Raw genomic sequence first — 18629 nt, forward strand, 5'->3', positions numbered from 1 at the left:
GACATCACTGAGAATGCCTCCTATCCATCACTAGAGATCAGCAGTGACATCACTGAGAATGCCTCCTATCCATCACTAGAGATCAGCGGTGACATCACTGAGAATGCCTCCTATCCATCACTAGAGATCAGCGGTGACATCACTGAGAATGCCTCCTATCCATCACTAGAGATCAGAGGTGACATCACTGAGAATGCCTCCTATCCATCACTAGAGATCAGCGGTGACATCACTGAGAATGCCTCCTATCCATCACTAGAGATCAGCGGTGACATCACTGAGAATGCCTCATATCCATCACCAGAGATCAGAGGTGACATCACTGAGAATGCCTCCTATCCATCACTAGAGATCAGTAGTGACATCACTGAGAATGCCTCCTATCCATCACTAGAGATCAGCGGTGACATCACTGAGAATGCCTCCTATCCATCACTAGAGATCAGCGGTGACATCACTGAGAACGCCTCCTATCCATCACTAGAGATCAGCGGTGACATCACTGAGAATGCCTCCTATCCATCACTAGAGATCAGCGGTGACATCCCTTTACTACCAGCACATGTGGTTTGCGGGACAGGTGATTAACAGGTTTATTGTTCTATAATTTGGTGCCGGTTCTGTGCGGTGAGCGGCTGCACAGATGGCGAGGTTACTGCACAGACTTGCAATAAATAAATATTTTGTATTTGTGCAGTAACACGTTGAATTTTACCGTGTTCATTATCAGAAGTGCGGCCTCCATATACCCAGTCATACCTGCAAGCAGATACAGTTCACAACAGGAAGGGGTAGTGGTAGGACATAACGCCTCAGCTCTGTGCAGTCCTATGTAACAAGATGTAGCAGAGACCTACAGTACAGTCCTATGTAACACCAAAAGATAATGTAGAAGTTTCCTGCAGTCCTATTTTACACCAGATAGCGACTCAAATTGATGCAACTCAGTAAATTTTTATTGCAACTGGAAGACGATACATCACAGAAACGTTATGGTAGATTTTGGGAACGTGTTATTTACAAGAATTCATGAAATTGTTTCTTTGGCAATATGATTACACATCAAGAAAAAGTGAAATGCAGGAAAAAAAATATATATATACGCTGAAATCAACATAGTTCTCGGTCCACGGCCGCCGCTCTCCGCAGCTCCGCGGCGCCCGGTTCCATCACAGTTCTCCAGTTTAGGACGTTGGCAGCTACACACAAGTACAGAAAAAAATATTGCATTTTATTTTATTTTTCCCCAGAACTTTTCTTGGCGTCTTAGCCAATCCAGGTGCAGGAACATCCCCCCGCATTATACCTCAACCCTTTCACTGCTGGAGGCATCCTGAACCAATCCGCAGTGCAAAATGTTGCATGCGCAGCCGCAGAAAGGCGGAAAAAAAAAAGAAAGAAAAATGATAAACAAGGGATTTCTCTGCAGGAGTGACTCGGCATGCAGTGCAGGGTTCTCTGGCAGTGAAGGGGTTAACCAGATCCAGACTTACTTTTTTCTTCCCTTTTTTTTTTTTTTTTTTCTTGATTGCTTTATCACTTAACAAAATAAAATATTTTTTTTTTCTTAGAAATGTTACAGAAGTCATAAAATTAAAAAAACAAAACAAACAAAACCTCTACAAGTTTAAAATGCTTTCCATACAGACGTACACACGATATATCTCACAAACATCGGAGGCAGCGGCGAGGCCGGGGCGCCCCAAACCTCCTCTGTCCTATTTTATGGCTTTACTGTCAGAGAGATCTGAAAACGCAGCCCGAAAAATCCACGTAAGTGGTGGCGATGTCAGCAGCAGATGACGGGGAGGGACGAGTGGCCGGGTCTGGCACGCAGGCGAGTGCAGTGCGCACCGGAGCTGGCAGCAGACTTCTGAGTGTTAGGGCCGCCATACTCAGACAGCAGTCACCCGGCTCATCCACACACAGGAGGGTCCACATGTCCGGAGGCGTCCAATCTCAGACGTCCTGCATCCATATCAGCCCTGACCATAAATTGTGCTGCGCCCCCATGAATATTAAACCGTCGGCCGATCCTGATGATATCAATGGGCTCAGCCAAAATTAGTCAAATAGGCTGAGGTATCCTTAAGATACAGGAACGAGTAGCAGGTTACATTAGGATTCACCCTCATCCCCCCAGAGGCAGCGAGGACGACACCATGGATGGGACTGCTGTGATGACAGAAGACGAGCTCAGGGGCCACATTTATCCAATACGGTTCTGCTCCAGCATCACACTTTGTGGTAGCAGCGCCATCTGGTGGGTAAAATCTCATGAAGTGTCGAACTCTATAGAATCACAGGTGATTTACACTTCACCTGTCGCATAACTTTATCCCAAAAGACAGGGAGCTGTATGGTGTATATGGGGGTGGCAGTGGGGTGTATGATTCGGCAGTGGGGTGTATATGATTCGGCAGTGGGGTGTATGGTGTATATGGGGGTGGCAGTGGGGTATATGATTCGGCAGTGGGATATATGATTCGGCAGTGGGGTGTATGGTGTATATAGGGGCGGCAATGGGGTGTATGGTGTATATTTGGGGACGGCAGTGTGGTGTATATTTGGGGGTATCAGTGGGGTGTATGGTGTATATGAGGGTGGCAGTGGGGTGTATGGTGTATATGAGGGCGGCAGTGAGGTGTATGGTGCATATATGGGGCGGCAGTGGGGTGAATGGTGTATATGGGGGTGACGGTGTGGTGTATTATGTATATTTGGGGGCATAAGTGGTGTGTATGGTGTATATGGGGGTGACAGTGGGGTGTGTATGGGTCGGCAGTGGGGTGTATGGTGTATATGGGGGCAGCAGTGGGGTGTATGGTGTATATGGGGGCGACAGTGGGGTGTATGGTGTATATGAGTCAGCAGTGGGGTGTATGGTGTATATGGGGGCGACAGTGGGGTGTATGGTGTATATATGAAGGCGGCAGTGGGTGTATATATGGGGCATCAGTGGGGTGTATGGTGTATATGAGGGCTGCAGTGGGGTGTATGGATGGGGGCATCAGTGGGGTGTATGGTGTATATGAGGGTGGCAGTGGGGTGTATGGTGTATAAGAGTCAGCAGTGGGGTGTATGGTGTATATGGGGGCAGCAGTGGGGTGTATGGTGTATATGGGGGTGGCAGTGGGGTGTATGGTGTATATGGGGTGGCAGTGGGGTGTATGGTGTATATGGGGGCGGAAGTGGGGTGTATGGTGTATATGGGGGTGGCAGTGGGGGTGTATGGTGTATATGGGGGCGGCAGTGGGGTGTATGGTGTATATGGGGGCGGCAGTGGGGTGTATGGTGTATATGGGGGCAGCAGTGGGGTGTATGGTGTATATGGGGGCAGCAGTGGGGTGTATGGTGTATATGGGGGCGGCAGTGGGGTGCATGGTGTATATGGGGGCGGAAGTGGGGTGTATATGAGTCAGCAGTGGGGTGTATGGTGTATATGGGGGTGGCAGTGGGGTGTATGGTGTATATGGGGGCGGCAGTGGGGTGTATGGTGTATATGGGGGCGGCAGTGGGGTGTATGGTGTATATGGGGGCAGCAGTGGGGTGTATGGTGTATATGAGTCAGCAGTGGGGTGTATGGTGTATATGGGGGCGGAAGTGGGGTGTATATGAGTCAGCAGTGGGGTGTATGGTGTATATGGGGGTGGCAGTGGGGTGTACGGTGTATATGAGTCAGCAGTGGGGTGTATGGTGTATATGAGTCAGCAGTGGGGTGTATGGTGCATATATGGAGGCGGCAGTGGGTGTATATATGGGGGCATCAGTGGGGTGTATGATGTATATGAGGGCAGCAGTGGGGTGTATGGTGTATATGGGGGGTGGCAGTGGAGTGTGTGGTGTATATGATGGCGGCAATGGGGTGTATGTGTTGTGTATGAGGGCGGCAGTGAGGTGTATATAAGGGGGCATCAGTGGGGTGTATGATTTATATGGGGCATCAGTGGGGTGTATGGTGTATATGGGGGCAACAGTGGGGTGTATGGTGTATATATGGGGGGGGGGGGGAGGTGGCAGTATGGTGTATATGGGGGGAGGTGGCAGTTTGGTGTTTGTATTTATGGTGTGGGGGGGTGTATGAGGTATATGGGGTACGCGGCAGTGCCCGCCGCCTGTTCTTGTACCCATTCCACCAAGAACGCATTTCGTAGAATGTCACTACAATCCAGCCAATGAGGATGGTGACTCCCAGCAGCAAGCTTTCTGATTGGTTACAGCTTTTATTGGAAGTAACGATCACTGCCCCTAGTGTTGGTGTGAGGCATTACTTGGGTCGGCAGTAGGATATAACAGCAGTGATTTATAAGCATCGTGTCCTCTATTCATGATAAAACGAAAAAAACAGAAGAGCGGATGAATGGTGGAAACGATTAACAGTAATTGGGATGTCCCCTTTAAGACGTTCTATCGGCCGAACGTGGTTCGCGTTGTGCAGCTGACCAATCGCCTCGTTACTTATCCCCGTCCTGCAAAATATGGGGAGAAAAAAAAAACAAAAAAACACTAACCTGCGGCCACAAGCAACATGTAATGTGTGGTGCGGCCGAGGACGACCTCCGGAGCAGAACTCTCTGAGCCAGTAAAGCTGGCAGCCGCTGCCCAGTTTACCAACATATTATTGCCTCATGTTATCTGAATACAGAAAAGACAGAAACGTTTCATTTTTCGATATCACAGAGAAGCACAGTAGGGTTGTATGTGGGGCTGAATGTAAAGACAAGGCAGATCCGAGCCCGACGAGAGGATGAGTAATTATTATTATATTGCAGAGAGAAGACGTTCCCCAACAGTCAGATGTGTCCCTGAAGAAGGTTAGACCTTAGAAACCTGCTTCCAAAAATCAGATAAAAAATACCGGGGGTGACTGAAGTCCAGGCCCTGGGCCTAACATTAGAGGCGTTGCCTTTTTTCTCTATTTTTTTCTATTTATATGAAAATAATCCATGCGTCATGCTAAATACAGATTTACCTTACAAGAACGGCGCTCGTCTCTGGGAGAAGAAAAAAACAAAATGTAAAATAAAGCCCCGAACTTGTTTCTGGTCATGAGATCCATGCACCTGTGTATGATCCGGTTGTGGTTCCCGGCAGTCGACCCGGTTCTAGGCGGCAGCTGAATACTGGCGGCAGGTTCCGTAGCGCTGTCAGTCTCATTTCCGGGGTGATCCGCTTCGTTCTGGCAGTTGTTTGTCATTGAATGGCGGGAGTGAACGGGTTAATCCGGAGAAGATACATTGCAAGAATCGTATACAATACCAAATGGCAACACTGTATAATTCCATCATCGGGGGAGATTTATGGCACAACAGGCTTGGCGTCTGCGAGGAGCCGAGAGGTCGTCACCGAATCGGCCGTGTGCGCTGCCAGAGGAAGATGAAGGAAGGCTGCAGGATCCGGAACAGCACCCTGAAGCCCCTGCGGGACGGAGCGCCCTGAACTCCCCAGCGGGTTGGAGCACCCTGAACCCCCCAGCGGGTCGGAGCACCCTGAACCCCCCCAGCGGGTCAGAGCGCCCTAAACTCCCCAGCGGGTCGGAGCACCCTCAACCCCCCAGCGGGACGGAGCACCCTCAACCCCCCAGCGGGACGGAGCACCCTCAACCCCCCAGCGGGACGGAGCACCCTGAACCCCCCAGCGGGACGGAGCACCCTGAACCCCCCAGCGGGACGGAGCACCCTGAACCCCCCAGCGGGTCGGAGCACCCTGAACCCCCCAGCGGGTCGGAGCGCCCTAAACTCCCCAGCGGGTCAGAGCGCCCTAAACTCCCCAGCGGGTCGGAGCACCCCGAACCCCCCAGCGGGACGGAGCACCCTCAACCCCCCAGCGGGACGGAGCACCCTGAACCCCCCAGCGGCATGGTGCACCCTGAACCCCCCAGCGGGTCGGAGCACCCTGAACCCCCCAGCGGCATGGTGCACCCTGAACCCCCCAGCGGGTCGGAGCACCCTGAACCCCCCAGCGGGTCGGAGCACCCTGAACCCCCCCCAGCAGGTCGGAGCACCCTGAACCCCCCCAGCGGGTCGGAGCACCCTGAACCCCCCAGCGGGACGGAGCGCCCTGAACCCCCCCCAGCGGATCGGAGGTCCCTGAACTCCCTCAGCGGGTCGGAGCGCCCTGAACCCCCCCAGCGGGTCGGAGTGCCCTGAACCCCCCCCAAGCGGGCCGGAGCGCCCTGAAGCCCCCCAGCGGGTCGGAGCACCCATGCCCATCTTAGGGTCATGTTAAGGTCACCGCCTGCTCGGTTGGTGGCTGACCGTACAATTTTGGCTTTTGAATGTTTTTTTTTTTCCTTTTTCAGTAAATTCTAAGCATTTGTTGGCTGAGTTCTATGGCTTCAATATCCTTTAAAAAATAAAACACTATAAGGGCCCCCCACCCCCAAAAATAAAAATAAAAAAAAAAAAAAAAAAAAAGGGAAAAAGAAAAAATGGTTGATATTGCCACAAAATTGATAAAATTCACCTGACGTGCGTGAGGAAAGTCCAAAGAAAAGGGATTTTCTCTAGTTTTTCGCCGTCTCTTTGTCTTTCTGCTCTTTCTGCCCTTTGGCCGTCCGATTGGTGATGTTATTCAAACAAGAGCGGATTCCCGCCAAGTGTAAGAGCGAGCCGGCCGCCTCCTTCATCTCCTCGTCGTCGCTCTCGGGCGGTTTTTCCGTTCGTCTCTTTTTCAGCGGCAGCGCGTCGCTGGGGATCCGTCGCACTTTCAGCAGGTGTTGCTTCTTCTTGTGTTGTGAGGAGTAGCCGCTGTCGCCACAGGACTCTTTCGGCTCTTTCTTGATCTGTTTCTTGTCGTCTTCCTCTGTTTCGCTGAAGCTCTCGTGGCCCTGGAAGCTGATGTCGCAGCCGTCCCGGCAGACTTTGGCGGCAAACTCATAATGGTCGTCTGCGGAGGAGGACGACACGGAGTCACTGGCAGGGGACGAGCTTCTTTTGAGGGCAGATTTGGCGCTGCTGTAGTTGTGGTCCTCTTTGGGGTCGCTGCTGACGACTGGAGAAACGCACGATGGCTCGCTCTCCGTCCTCATGCGGCAGTTTCCAAACCCGTTCCTGGAGAGAACGAAGGGACAAAGGTGAGAAGAACACAAATGCTACAGAGCATCATGGCTGCTGCTGCATCCTGGGGATGGAGGACACAATGACAACCACTCACAACATACAGCACCTGGCTGCAGGGTCAGACTACACAGGCATTCTTTGTAGTCTGTTACCATGGAGACACATGGGTCTGTATATGACCTGTAAACATATCGGTTCTGTGCCAGGAAGACACAAAGGCTATATTTCCTGCTCGGGACAATGGTGAGATGAGCATGTCACCAGCGCCGTCCCAGTCCTTAAGTTTCTTTGAATCTTCCCAGCACAGAACATATTTGATGCTGCGGTGTCCGATACAGAACGGCGCCCCAATACCCGCGGCCGCCGGCGTCATAAATATTCAGTGCCGCAGCATCTATTTTATAGCTCCCCCATCCTATTAACCCCTACATAGCTACATGAATTACCAGTTGCTCAGGCTGAACAATGTTCCTCTTTTTTGGAAATCCGAGCATCTACAAGGTCTTATAAATCCTCCTTAATCTTGTCATGATCGCACAGCTGAGGACCTGTTACAATGCATCAATGTAAATATCAGCAGTCAGCCTCCAGTCTAGTACATGGGTTTACCTCGAGAAAACATTGTAGCAAACCCTCAGCTGTGAAAAGGTTTAGGTCAAGCCTTTTATTTCCAGCCTCTTGCTGTCGAAACAAGAATGTTTCAATTTACTGACAGCAAACTAGAAACATGCAAAGTTTAATCAGACTGGACACCGGCCCTTTAAATTCATACTTGGGTCTCGGCAAAAGATCTCTGGAAACAATTTCTGGGGGAGCAAATGCGGAAATGTTTCCACACCGATCGACGGAATCGGTTCCTTCATCGCTTTGTAGAAAATGAACCTAAAAAGTTTCCAGCTGATGGAGGCAAAGAGAAGTGTTGAGACAAGGCGACGCGGAGTCGCCCGAATATCACTCCCCTCAGGGTCAATATGTGCTCTGCCTCTAGAGTGCGCTGTCCTGGAGGGCCATCATGCTACATAGGAACCCCCCCCCACGACATCACAGGTGAGGACAGAGCTACTACCCATCGCCCGGCACGTACCTGACAGCAGCGGCCATGCTTCCAATAGGGTTGATTGGTAAAGGTCTGACTCCGGGGAAGATCCCTCTGCTGAGGATGCGGGCACCGTTTTGGATGACTCCGGGGGAAACTGTGGAGACAGAAGATGGATTGTCAGCAACAAACATGGAGTAATCCACAAACCAACATTATACACCAGGATATTGGGGGACAGGGGCAGAAATCAGCTCATTCCCAAACCACACAGATCAGACAAACTGCACAGTCTCCAGCCTGTACAGGGCAGCAGAGAAAAAGTCTGTTCATGCAGTTCCTCCTGGTGCACCAAAGAAATGGTTATTGTATGTGACCAAAATGGTGAAGTAATCAGCTGCTCACCCAGCTTTCTACATGCCCTGCACATTATGTGCATGTACAACCATCCTCAACTATTGTAGCGCTAGTCTTGAATGAACCAGGGGGCTCTGGATGAAAGCCACCATCACGTTTCCCCCAGAGGGCAGTGCTGCATGGGATTGTTGGAGGACACAGACAATACATAACGCACATGGTTACAATGCATCATTGACGGGCTCCACATTATATGAAATGTCCTTATTAACTCCTCCTGGCAAGGATAAAATCAGCTGTGCAAACAGGAACCAGAATTTCAAGATTTCTACACAATCTGCTCCCTGATATTACACTGGGATGAAGGGATTATTTCTGGAGCTTTTGCACCTTAATCGTGTTCCCCATTAACTGTGCAGCTGCTTGCTCCCAGTTATCAGCCACTTCAGATTGTGGAGAAGCTAGAGGCAAAATTCTACCTAAAGTCAGGAAGAGCAGAACTTGCCACAACCGGGGAAACACAGACCACATTGGGGGTTACTGGCCCTTTAAGCCTAAAAGGACCAGCAGGTTCTGAATTAATCTCCATGATGACACAGTGACGGTACCAGTGCTGATGAGGGTCATCCCACCTGCCCCGGTCTCCAGAGTTACCTCCCGCTAGAGGATAATCTCTACCCTGCGATCGCTCCTGGCACGAGTGCAGCACAATCACGGCTCCGTCTGCACTCTCTCGGATAAGCACGTGCCGCTGATCATAATATTGAAGTCATTTCTGAAGATTTTCATTGAAGTGACATCTGTTGGTGAATAATTTACCGGCAGTAAATTCGAATTCCTCGCGATGTTGGGTGGAGTCATAATATTATAACGATCTGTGATCCATGGCAGCAGGGGGCTTAACCAGCAAGGGGAGCGCCCCACAACCACTACAGAAAGATAGGAGGAGATGGCACCGGGCACAAGGACTGGCTAATGGGACACAACGACTCCCAAAATCCTATAATTACACAATCCTGACGGCCGACACCAGAAATGCAGAATTGGAACATCGAAAATAAATTGCAAACTAGTTGGCCCGTGTAAAATTTTCGCATATTGGTTGTAGGGGGCACAGGCAATTTCAGGAAAATAAAGCTGGTCAAATGTTAATGTATTTAATGAGATGATGAACACAGAGGTATTTATATATGTAGATTGGTAATACAATAAATTGGTTTGATAAGTAGAGGCTAAAGAAATGTCTTGAGGTTGTGGTGCCACCTGCAGGTTATTGTTTTTTTCTCCAGGTTTCTGAAAATGAATGTTTAAACTGTATTTATTGATCAAATTGTGAATGTGTGGTTTGTTTGTGTCTTTTCTTGCTGAAGGGAACAAGTTAACCTTTCAAATGGTGTATTTGTGTGTGTGGGGCGAAGTGATCACCGAAAAAGAAGGGCATGTTTACAAAAGTGTTTGCATATGCGACTCAACTGCAGTGAAGTGTGCAATCCTCGAATTTGCCTGAAATAGGCTGGGCAAGCACTTCGGCAAGCTGGAAAGACCCCAAGGCAAATGCCACCTGCAGGTAATTTGTCTTTTGAAATGGTGTATAATTTGTGTGTGTCGGTGGAGTATAAACAGAGAAAGTGTGCAATTGAATAGGCAGTGCAGGTTTACAAATGTGTTTGCATATGTGACCCACCTGCAGTGAAGTGTGCAATCCTCCAATGTGCCTGAAATCGGCTGGGCAAGGAGTTCGGCAAACTGGAAAGCCCCCAAGGCAAATGTTAAGATTTGTTTCTGATGTCTGTAAGCAGCTTTGTGGTAGTGTGCTTTGGGGTAGTGTGGTGCCACCTGTAGGTCATTTTTCCTTACTGCAAGTTTATGAAAATGAATGTTTAAACTGTATTTTGTGATCACATCGTGGATGTGTGATTTGTTTGGCTATTTTCTTGCTGAAGGGGGCAAGTTTACCTTTTAAATGGGTGTATCATTTGTGTGTGTGGGTGCAGTATGAACGGAGATACAAAGTCATCACCGAAAAAGAGTGTTTAGAAATAATATAAGGATGCCATTTATTTTTCCATCATATTCTAAATCAGGGGTGGGGAACCTCAGGCCCCCAGGGCCATTTACGGCCCTTGATGATCTTTTATCAGGCCCCCGAACAGATTCTCAGGAACCGCATTCTTGGGCAGGGAGCTGTATTTTGCTTACAACCAGCTCATTAATTTCTTCTTGCTCTGTTAGCACACACATGCAGTGCTCACTACTGAACACTGAAGGGCATGCAATGAAAGATTACGTCCTGACACCAGTTCCAGACTCACGATGTACTTTGTGGGCAGAGTTTGTAAGGCCCCCGAAGGATGGTATAAATATCCAAATGGCCCTTGGCAGAAAAAAAGATTCCCCACCCCTGTCTAGACCTATGCTTGCTGTCAATGGCTGGTAACAGTCTCCTCAAAGTACAATACTACAAGTGGAGGTCTTCCATCCAGTCTGTCGTACGTCCGGCAGCCCCACCGCAAAAATAATGGTGGCCACAATCATTAAATGCTCGTTTAGTCAGATGACTAAAAAATACAAGATCAATGTCCAGGAGAGAAGACTAAAGTAACAGTGATGATAATCTCCACTGTAGGATAAGAACACTGCAACCTGTCAAGAAACGCCAACCCCAGGAAAAGAAACAGAAATCACAAGAAAACCAAAGAAGCTGCAGTAACATCACTGAGAATCCCTCCTATCCATCACTAGAGATCAGCGGTGATATCACTGAGAATGCCTCCTATCCATCACTAGAGATCAGCGGTGACATCACTGAGAATGCCTCCTATCCATCACCAGAGATCAGAGGTGACATCACTGAGAATGCCTCCTATCCATCACTAGAGATCAGAGGTGACATCACTGAGAATGCCTCCTATCCATCACTAGAGATCAGCGGTGACATCACTGAGAATGCCTCCTATCCATCACTAGAGATCAGCGGTGACATCACTGAGAATGCCTCCTATCCATCACTAGAGATCAGAGGTGACATCACTGAGAATGCCTCCTATCCATCACTAGAGATCAGCGGTGACATCACTGAGAATGCCTCCTATCCATCACTAGAGATCAGAGGTGACATCACTGAGAATATCTCCTATCCATCACTAGAGATCAGCGGTGACATCACTGAGAATGCCTCCTATCCATCACTAGAGATCAGCGGTGACATCACTGAGAATGCCTCCTATCCATCACTAGAGATCAGCGGTGACATCACTGAGAATGCCGCCTATCCATCACTAGAGATCGGCGGTGACATCACTGAGAATGTCTCCTATCCATCACTAGAGATCAGCGGTGACATCACTGAGAATGTCTCCTATCCATCACTAGAGATCGGCGGTGACATCACTGAGAATGCCTCCTATCCATCACTAGAGATCAGCGGTGACATCACTGAGAATGCCTCCTATCCATCACTAGAGATCAGCGGTGACATCACAGAATGCCGCCTATCCATCACTAGAGATCAGCGGTGACATCACTGAGAATGTCTCCTATCCATCACTAGAGATCGGCGGTGACATCACTGAGAATGCCTCCTATCCATCACTAGAGATCAGCGGTGACATCACTGAGAATGCCTCCTATCCATCACTAGAGATAAGCGGTGACATCACTGAGAATGCCGCCTATCCATCACTAGAGATCAGCGGTGACATCACTGAGAATGTCTCCTATCCATCACTAGAGATCAGCGGTGACATCTCTGAGAATGCCTCCTATCCATCACTAGAGATCAGCGGTGACATCACTGAGAATGCCTCCTATCCATCACTAGAGATCAGCGGTGACATCACTGAGAATGCCTCCTATCCATCACCAGAGATCAGCGGTGACATCACTGAGAATGCCTCCTATCCATCACTAGAGATCAGCGGTGACATCACTGAGAATGCCTCCTATCCATCACTAGAGATCAGCGGTGACATCACTGAGAATGCCTCCTATCCATCACTAGAGATCAGCGGTGACATCACTGAGAATACCTCCTATCCATCACTAGAGATCAGCGGTGACATCTCTGAGAATGCCTCCCATCCATCACTAGAGATCAGCGGTGACATCACTGAGAATGTCTCCTATCCATCACTAGAGAACAGCGGTGACATCACTGAGAATACCTCCTATCCATCACTAGAGATCAGCGGTGACATCTCTGAGAATGCCTCCCATCCATCACTAGAGATCAGCGGTGACATCACTGAGAATGCCTCCTATCCATCACTAGAGATCAGCGGTGACATCACTGAGAATGCCTCCTATCCATCACTAGAGATCAGCGGTGACATCACTGAGAATGCCTCCTATCCATCACTAGGGAACAGCGGTGACATCTCTGAGAATGCCTCCTATCCATCACTAGAGATCAGCGGTGACATCTCTGAGAATGCCTCCTATCCATCACTAGAGAACAGCGGTGACATCACTGAGAATGTCTCCTATCCATCACTAGAGATCAGCGGTGACATCTCTGAGAATGCCTCCCATCCATCACTAGAGATCAGCGGTGACATCACTGAGAATGTCTCCTATCCATCACTAGAGAACAGCGGTGACATCACTGAGAATACCTCCTATCCATCACTAGAGATCAGCGGTGACATCTCTGAGAATGCCTCCCATCCATCACTAGAGATCAGCGGTGACATCACTGAGAATGCCTCCTATCCATCACTAGAGATCAGCGGTGACATCACTGAGAATGCCTCCTATCCATCACTAGAGATCAGCGGTGACATCACTGAGAATGCCTCCTATCCATCACTAGGGAACAGCGGTGACATCTCTGAGAATGCCTCCTATCCATCACTAGAGATCAGCGGTGACATCTCTGAGAATGCCTCCTATCCATCACTAGAGAACAGCGGTGACATCACTGAGAATGCCTCCTATCCATCACTAGAGATCAGCGGTGACATCACTGAGAATGCCTCCTATCCATCACTAGAGATCAGCGGTGACATCACTGAGAATGCCTCCTATCCATCACTAGGGAACAGCGGTGACATCTCTGAGAATGCCTCCTATCCATCACTAGAGATCAGCGGTGACATCTCTGAGAATGCATCCTATCCATCACTAGAGATCAGAGGTGACATCACTGAGAATGCCTCCTATCCATCACTAGAGATCAGAGGTGACATCACTGAGAATGCCTCCTATCCATCACTAGAGATCAGTGGTGACATCACTGAGAATGCCTCCTATCCATCACTAGAGATCAGTGGTGACATCACTGAGAATGCCTCCTATCCATCACTAGAGATCAGCGGTGACATCACTGAGAATGCCTCCTATCCATCACTAGAGATCAGAGGTGACATCACTGAGAATGCCTCCTATCCATCACTAGAGATCAGAGGTGACATCACTGAGAATGCCTCCTATCCATCACTAGAGATCAGAGGTGACATCACTGAGAATGCCTCCTATCCATCACTAGACAACAGCGGTGACATCACTGAGAATGCCTCCTATCCATCACTAGAGATCAGCGGTGACATCACTGAGAATGCCTCCTATCCATCACCAGAGATCAGCGGTGACATCACTGAGAATGCCTCCTATCCATCACTAGAGAACAGCGGTGACATCACTGAGAATGCCTCCTATCCATCACTAGAGATCAGCGGTGACATCACTGAGAATGCCTCCTATCCATCACTAGAGATCAGCGGTGACATCACTGAGAATGCCTCCTATCCATCACTAGAGATCAGCGATCATATTGCGGAGATATCAGTAGCTTCGCTCCACCGTCACTGTCAGCTTCCTGTAATCCCCTATGTGTGGGGTCTTGTCCCTTTAATATGAGGGCCTTTAAGAGTATCTTGGTGATTAGCGATAGTCTCATGGCCGCTTTTTATTTCCGGCAGGAGCCGCCTTGACTCTGGGAATCTATAGGTCCCATTCAGTAAGTTTATAACCCCACAGGGTAGGGTACATGGACCATGATACACAGGTTTATCCTGGGATTTGTAGTTCCCATCTAGAAGCTGATCTAGGGGAATATCTGTATGCTCTGGGTCAGTCAGTATCGGGTCAGTCGGATGGAGCGTCTCCGTCTACTCACAACCTGCGTGTAAATCGTGTGGAGAATTCAATAGCATCATGGCACTGGCCGCAGCAACGTCGGGATCTGTGAAAATCAACCAATAGAATCGTTACTAAGAATTGGGGAGAAACACGGAACTTATAAACTCTATGATAGGGATGAGGGCACAAGTCGCCCACCACCAGGGCGCGGACCACCACCAGGACAGTCACATGATTTGAGAGCAGAGGAAAGACAGCAGAGGACGGACACCGCCGGGAGCTCACGAATCGAGAAGATGCAACATCAGAGAACATTAAGCCTGCAGTGTAAAGAATGGAGGGTGTTCTAGCTACGTCCTAGGTCCTTGTATGTGAGGAAGGTGTCGTATCATCACAAAATAGCAACAGGTAAACCCTGGACATCACCATGGCAACCAGAATGTAACAACCCTCCATTCTCTACTTTGCAGTGTGCAGAATACTACATGTGATTTTTCCGATGGCGGCACAATAATCTATATTATGTTTAGGCTCCGTAATAACCGAAGGATAATCCATGCGATGCTGCGGATGTGGCCTGAGCCGCGCCCCAACACTCCCATGCACAGGGGAGGATGCTGCGATCTTTCAGGGCTCCCCGCAAACTAATCTAGATTTCACACTTGCCCCCAGAACAACGGTGGCCACGACTGATGGCGGTATGACCAATCGCTGCTGGGCGGCACTGTGAACATGCTCGACTACAACGATCAGCTCCTGCACAACCAATCCCCGCTCTGTTACCAGACAGATGGCAGCTCGTAGGGACATGAACAAAATATTATGGCTTTTCCAACTCTGCCCCCCCAATACTGCGCTGACGCCCCCGGAAAATCGCAGAGTAAAGCAGTCAGAGCTTCCATGGCAACCAACATCACCATAATGACAGTAAACATCCAGGGGCGGCAGCTGAAAAGAACATCTGCCCCGACGAAGTGTCTCATCTGCCCGGAGGCGAAAGAGGACGAGGCCACGAGACAAGAAACAACACGCTAAGGGTACCGTCACACAGTGGCATTTTTATCGCTACGACGGCACGATTCGTGACGTTGTAGCGATATCGTTACGATCTCGCAGTGTCTGACACGCTACTGCGATCAGGCACCCAGCTGAGAATCGTACGTCGTAGCACATCGTTTAAAACTTTCTTTCGTCGCTGGATCTCCCGCTGTCATCGCTGGATCGTTGTGTGTGACAGCGATCCAGCGATGCGTTCGCTGGTAACCAGGGTAAACATCGGGTAACTAAGCGCAGGGCCGCGCTTAGTAACCCGATGTTTACCGTGGTTACCAGCGTAAAAGTAAAAAAAAAAAAACCGTACATACTCACCATCTGATGCCCGTCAGGTCCCTTGCTGTCTGCTTTCCGCTCTGACTGTCTGCCGGCCGGAAAGTGAGAGCAGATCACAGCGGTGACGTCACCGCTGTGCTCTGCTCTCACTGTACGGCCGGATCTCAGTCAGAGCAGGAAGCAGACGGCAAGGGACCTGACGGACATCACATGGTGAGTATGTACGTTTTGTTTTTTTTTACGTTTACGCTGGTAACCAGGGTAAACATCGGGTTACTAAGCGCGGCCCTGCGCTTAGTTACCCGATGTTTACCCTGGTTACCCGGGGACTTCGGCATCGCTCCAGCGCCGTGATTGCAACGTGTGACCGCAGTCTACGACGCTGGAGCGAAAATTATACGACGCTGCGACGTCACGAATCGTGCCGTCGTAGCGATGTAAATGGTACTGTGTGACGGTACCCTTAGTCATCTCAGCATCTGTGGGGACAGCGGCTGAGCCTGAAATGGCTGATAACCGGGAGTAATAGATTGTAGTCTCCTGTCCTACAGTCACCTCCCCCCCGTAATGGCTGATAACAGGGAGTAATACTTTATACTTCTTTATAGTTACAAGCCTCACAATCAGTGGAACCTGAAATAAGACTTAGGGTACCGTCACACAGTACCATTTTAATCGCTACGACGGCACGATCCGTGACGTCGCAGCGATCGTATGATTATCGCTCCAGCGTCGTAGACTGCGGTCACACGTTGCAATCACGGCGCTGGAGCGATGCCGAAGTCCCCGGTAACCAGGGTAAACATCGGGTAACTAAGCGCAGGGCCGCGCTTAGTAACCCGATGTTTACCCTGGTTACCAGCGTAAACGTAAAAAAAAAAACCAGTACATACTTACATTCCGGTGTCTGTCCCCGGCGTTCTGCTTCTCTCCACTGTGTAAGCGCCATAGCCGGAAAGCACAGCGGTGACGTCAGACGTCACCGCTGTGCTCGCTTTCCGGCTGGCAGACGCTCACACAGTGCAGAGAAGCTGAGACGCCGGAGGACAGACACCGGAATGTAAGTATGTACTGTTTGTTTTTTTTACGTTTACGCTGGTAACCACGGTAAACATCGGGTTACTAAGCGCGGCCCTGCGCTTAGTTACCCGATGTTTACCCTGGTTACAAGCGAACACATCGCTGGATCGCTGTCACACACAACGATCCAGCGATGTCAGCGGGTGATCAAGCGACGAAAGAAAGTTCCATACGATCTGCTACGACGTACGATTCTCAGCAGGGTCCCTGATCGCTGCTGCGTGTCAGACACTGCGATATCGTAACGATATCGCTAGAACGTCACGAATCGTACCGTCGTAGCGATCAAAATAGTACTGTGTGACGGTACCCTTATTGATGGCTGATAACTGAAGACAATAGCCCAAAGGTCAACGCTTGCAGACAAAGCATCATAATCTCTTATTCGACAAATCCTGTCCCGTCCAGCAGGCGACGGCCCCGATTCTGCGCTGGAGTCACATGTCGCCTTTCTGTTATTTTAGGTCATTGTGCTAAGATCAGCAGCTTCTCCATGTGAACAACGAAGCAGACAATCAGCGGCGGAGGGGGCCGAGCACAGCGCAACGTAATAACAGGCAGAACCGGACTGATAAAGAACGCAACAGTCACAACATATTGTACACAAGCCACAGAAAAGTGATACTGTGCAGTGTATATATACAGGACAGGAGGAGTGGTACTGTGCAGTGTATATATACAGGACAGGAGGAGTGGTACTGTGCAGTGTATATATACAGGACAGGAGGAGTGGTACTGTGCAGTGTATATACACAGGACAGGAGGAGTGGTGCTGTGCAGTGTATATATACAGGACAGGAGAAGTGGTACTGTGCAGTGTATATATACAGGACAGGAGGAGTGGTACTGTGCAGTGTATATACACAGGACAGGAGGAGTGGTGCTGTGCAGTGTATATATACAGGACAGGAGAAGTGGTACTGTGCAGTGTATATATACAGGACAGGAGAAGTGGTACTGTGCAGTGTATATATACAGGACAGGAGGAGTGGTACTGTGCAGTGTATATATACAGGACAGGAGGAGTGGTACTGTGCAGTGTATATATAAAGGAGGAGTGGTACTGTGCAGTGTATATATACAGGACAGGAGGAGTGGTACTGTGCAGTGTATATATAAAGGAGGAGTGGTACTGTGCAGTGTATATATACAGGACAGGAGGAGTGGTACTGTGCAGTGTATATATACAGGAGGAGTGGTACTGTGCAGTGTATATATACAGGACAGGAGGAATGGTACTGTGCAGTGTATATATACAGGACAGGAGGAGTGGTACTGTGCAGTGTATATATACAGGAGGAGTGGTACTGTGCAGTGTATATATACAGGAGGAGTGGTACTGTGCAGTGTATATATACAGGAGGAGTGGTACTGTGCAGTGTATATATACAGGGCAGGAGGAGTGGTACTGTGTAGTGTGTATATACAGGACAGGAGGAGTGGTACCGTTCAGTGTATATATACAGGACAGGAGGAGTGGTACTGTGCAGTGTATATATACAGGACAGGAGGAGTGGTACTGTGCAGTGTATATATACAGGACAGGAGGAGTGGTACTGTGCAGTGTATATATACAGGACAGGAGGAGTGGTACTGTGCAGTGTATATATAAAGGAGGAGTGGTACTGTGCAGTGTATATATACAGGACAGGAGGAGTGGTACTGTGCAGTGTATATATACAGGACAG

General features: G+C 49.3%; 1 protein-coding gene across 13 annotated transcripts in view; it reads right to left on the reverse strand.

The window, feature by feature from the left end:
• Positions 1-938: 938 nt before the first annotated feature.
• Positions 939-18629, reverse strand: part of FOXN3 (forkhead box N3) — a 149875-nt gene continuing 132184 nt past the window's right edge. For 9 of the 13 annotated variants that reach the window (XM_077267590.1, XM_077267597.1, XM_077267592.1 and 6 more), the window contains 3 exons: positions 14570-14635; positions 8146-8254; positions 939-7052 (listed from right to left, as the gene is read on the reverse strand). In XM_077267590.1, coding sequence (XP_077123705.1) covers positions 6506-7052; positions 8146-8254; positions 14570-14635 — 722 coding nt within the window. In that variant the 3' untranslated portion in view covers positions 939-6505. The remainder of the gene's footprint in view (positions 7053-8145; positions 8255-14569; positions 14636-18629) is intronic. The other 4 variants (XM_077267610.1, XM_077267622.1, XM_077267615.1 and 1 more) reach the window with 2 other exon arrangements.

This window comes from Ranitomeya variabilis, chromosome 1 (assembly GCF_051348905.1).
Source record: "Ranitomeya variabilis isolate aRanVar5 chromosome 1, aRanVar5.hap1, whole genome shotgun sequence".
Lineage (NCBI taxonomy): Eukaryota > Metazoa > Chordata > Amphibia > Anura > Dendrobatidae > Ranitomeya > Ranitomeya variabilis.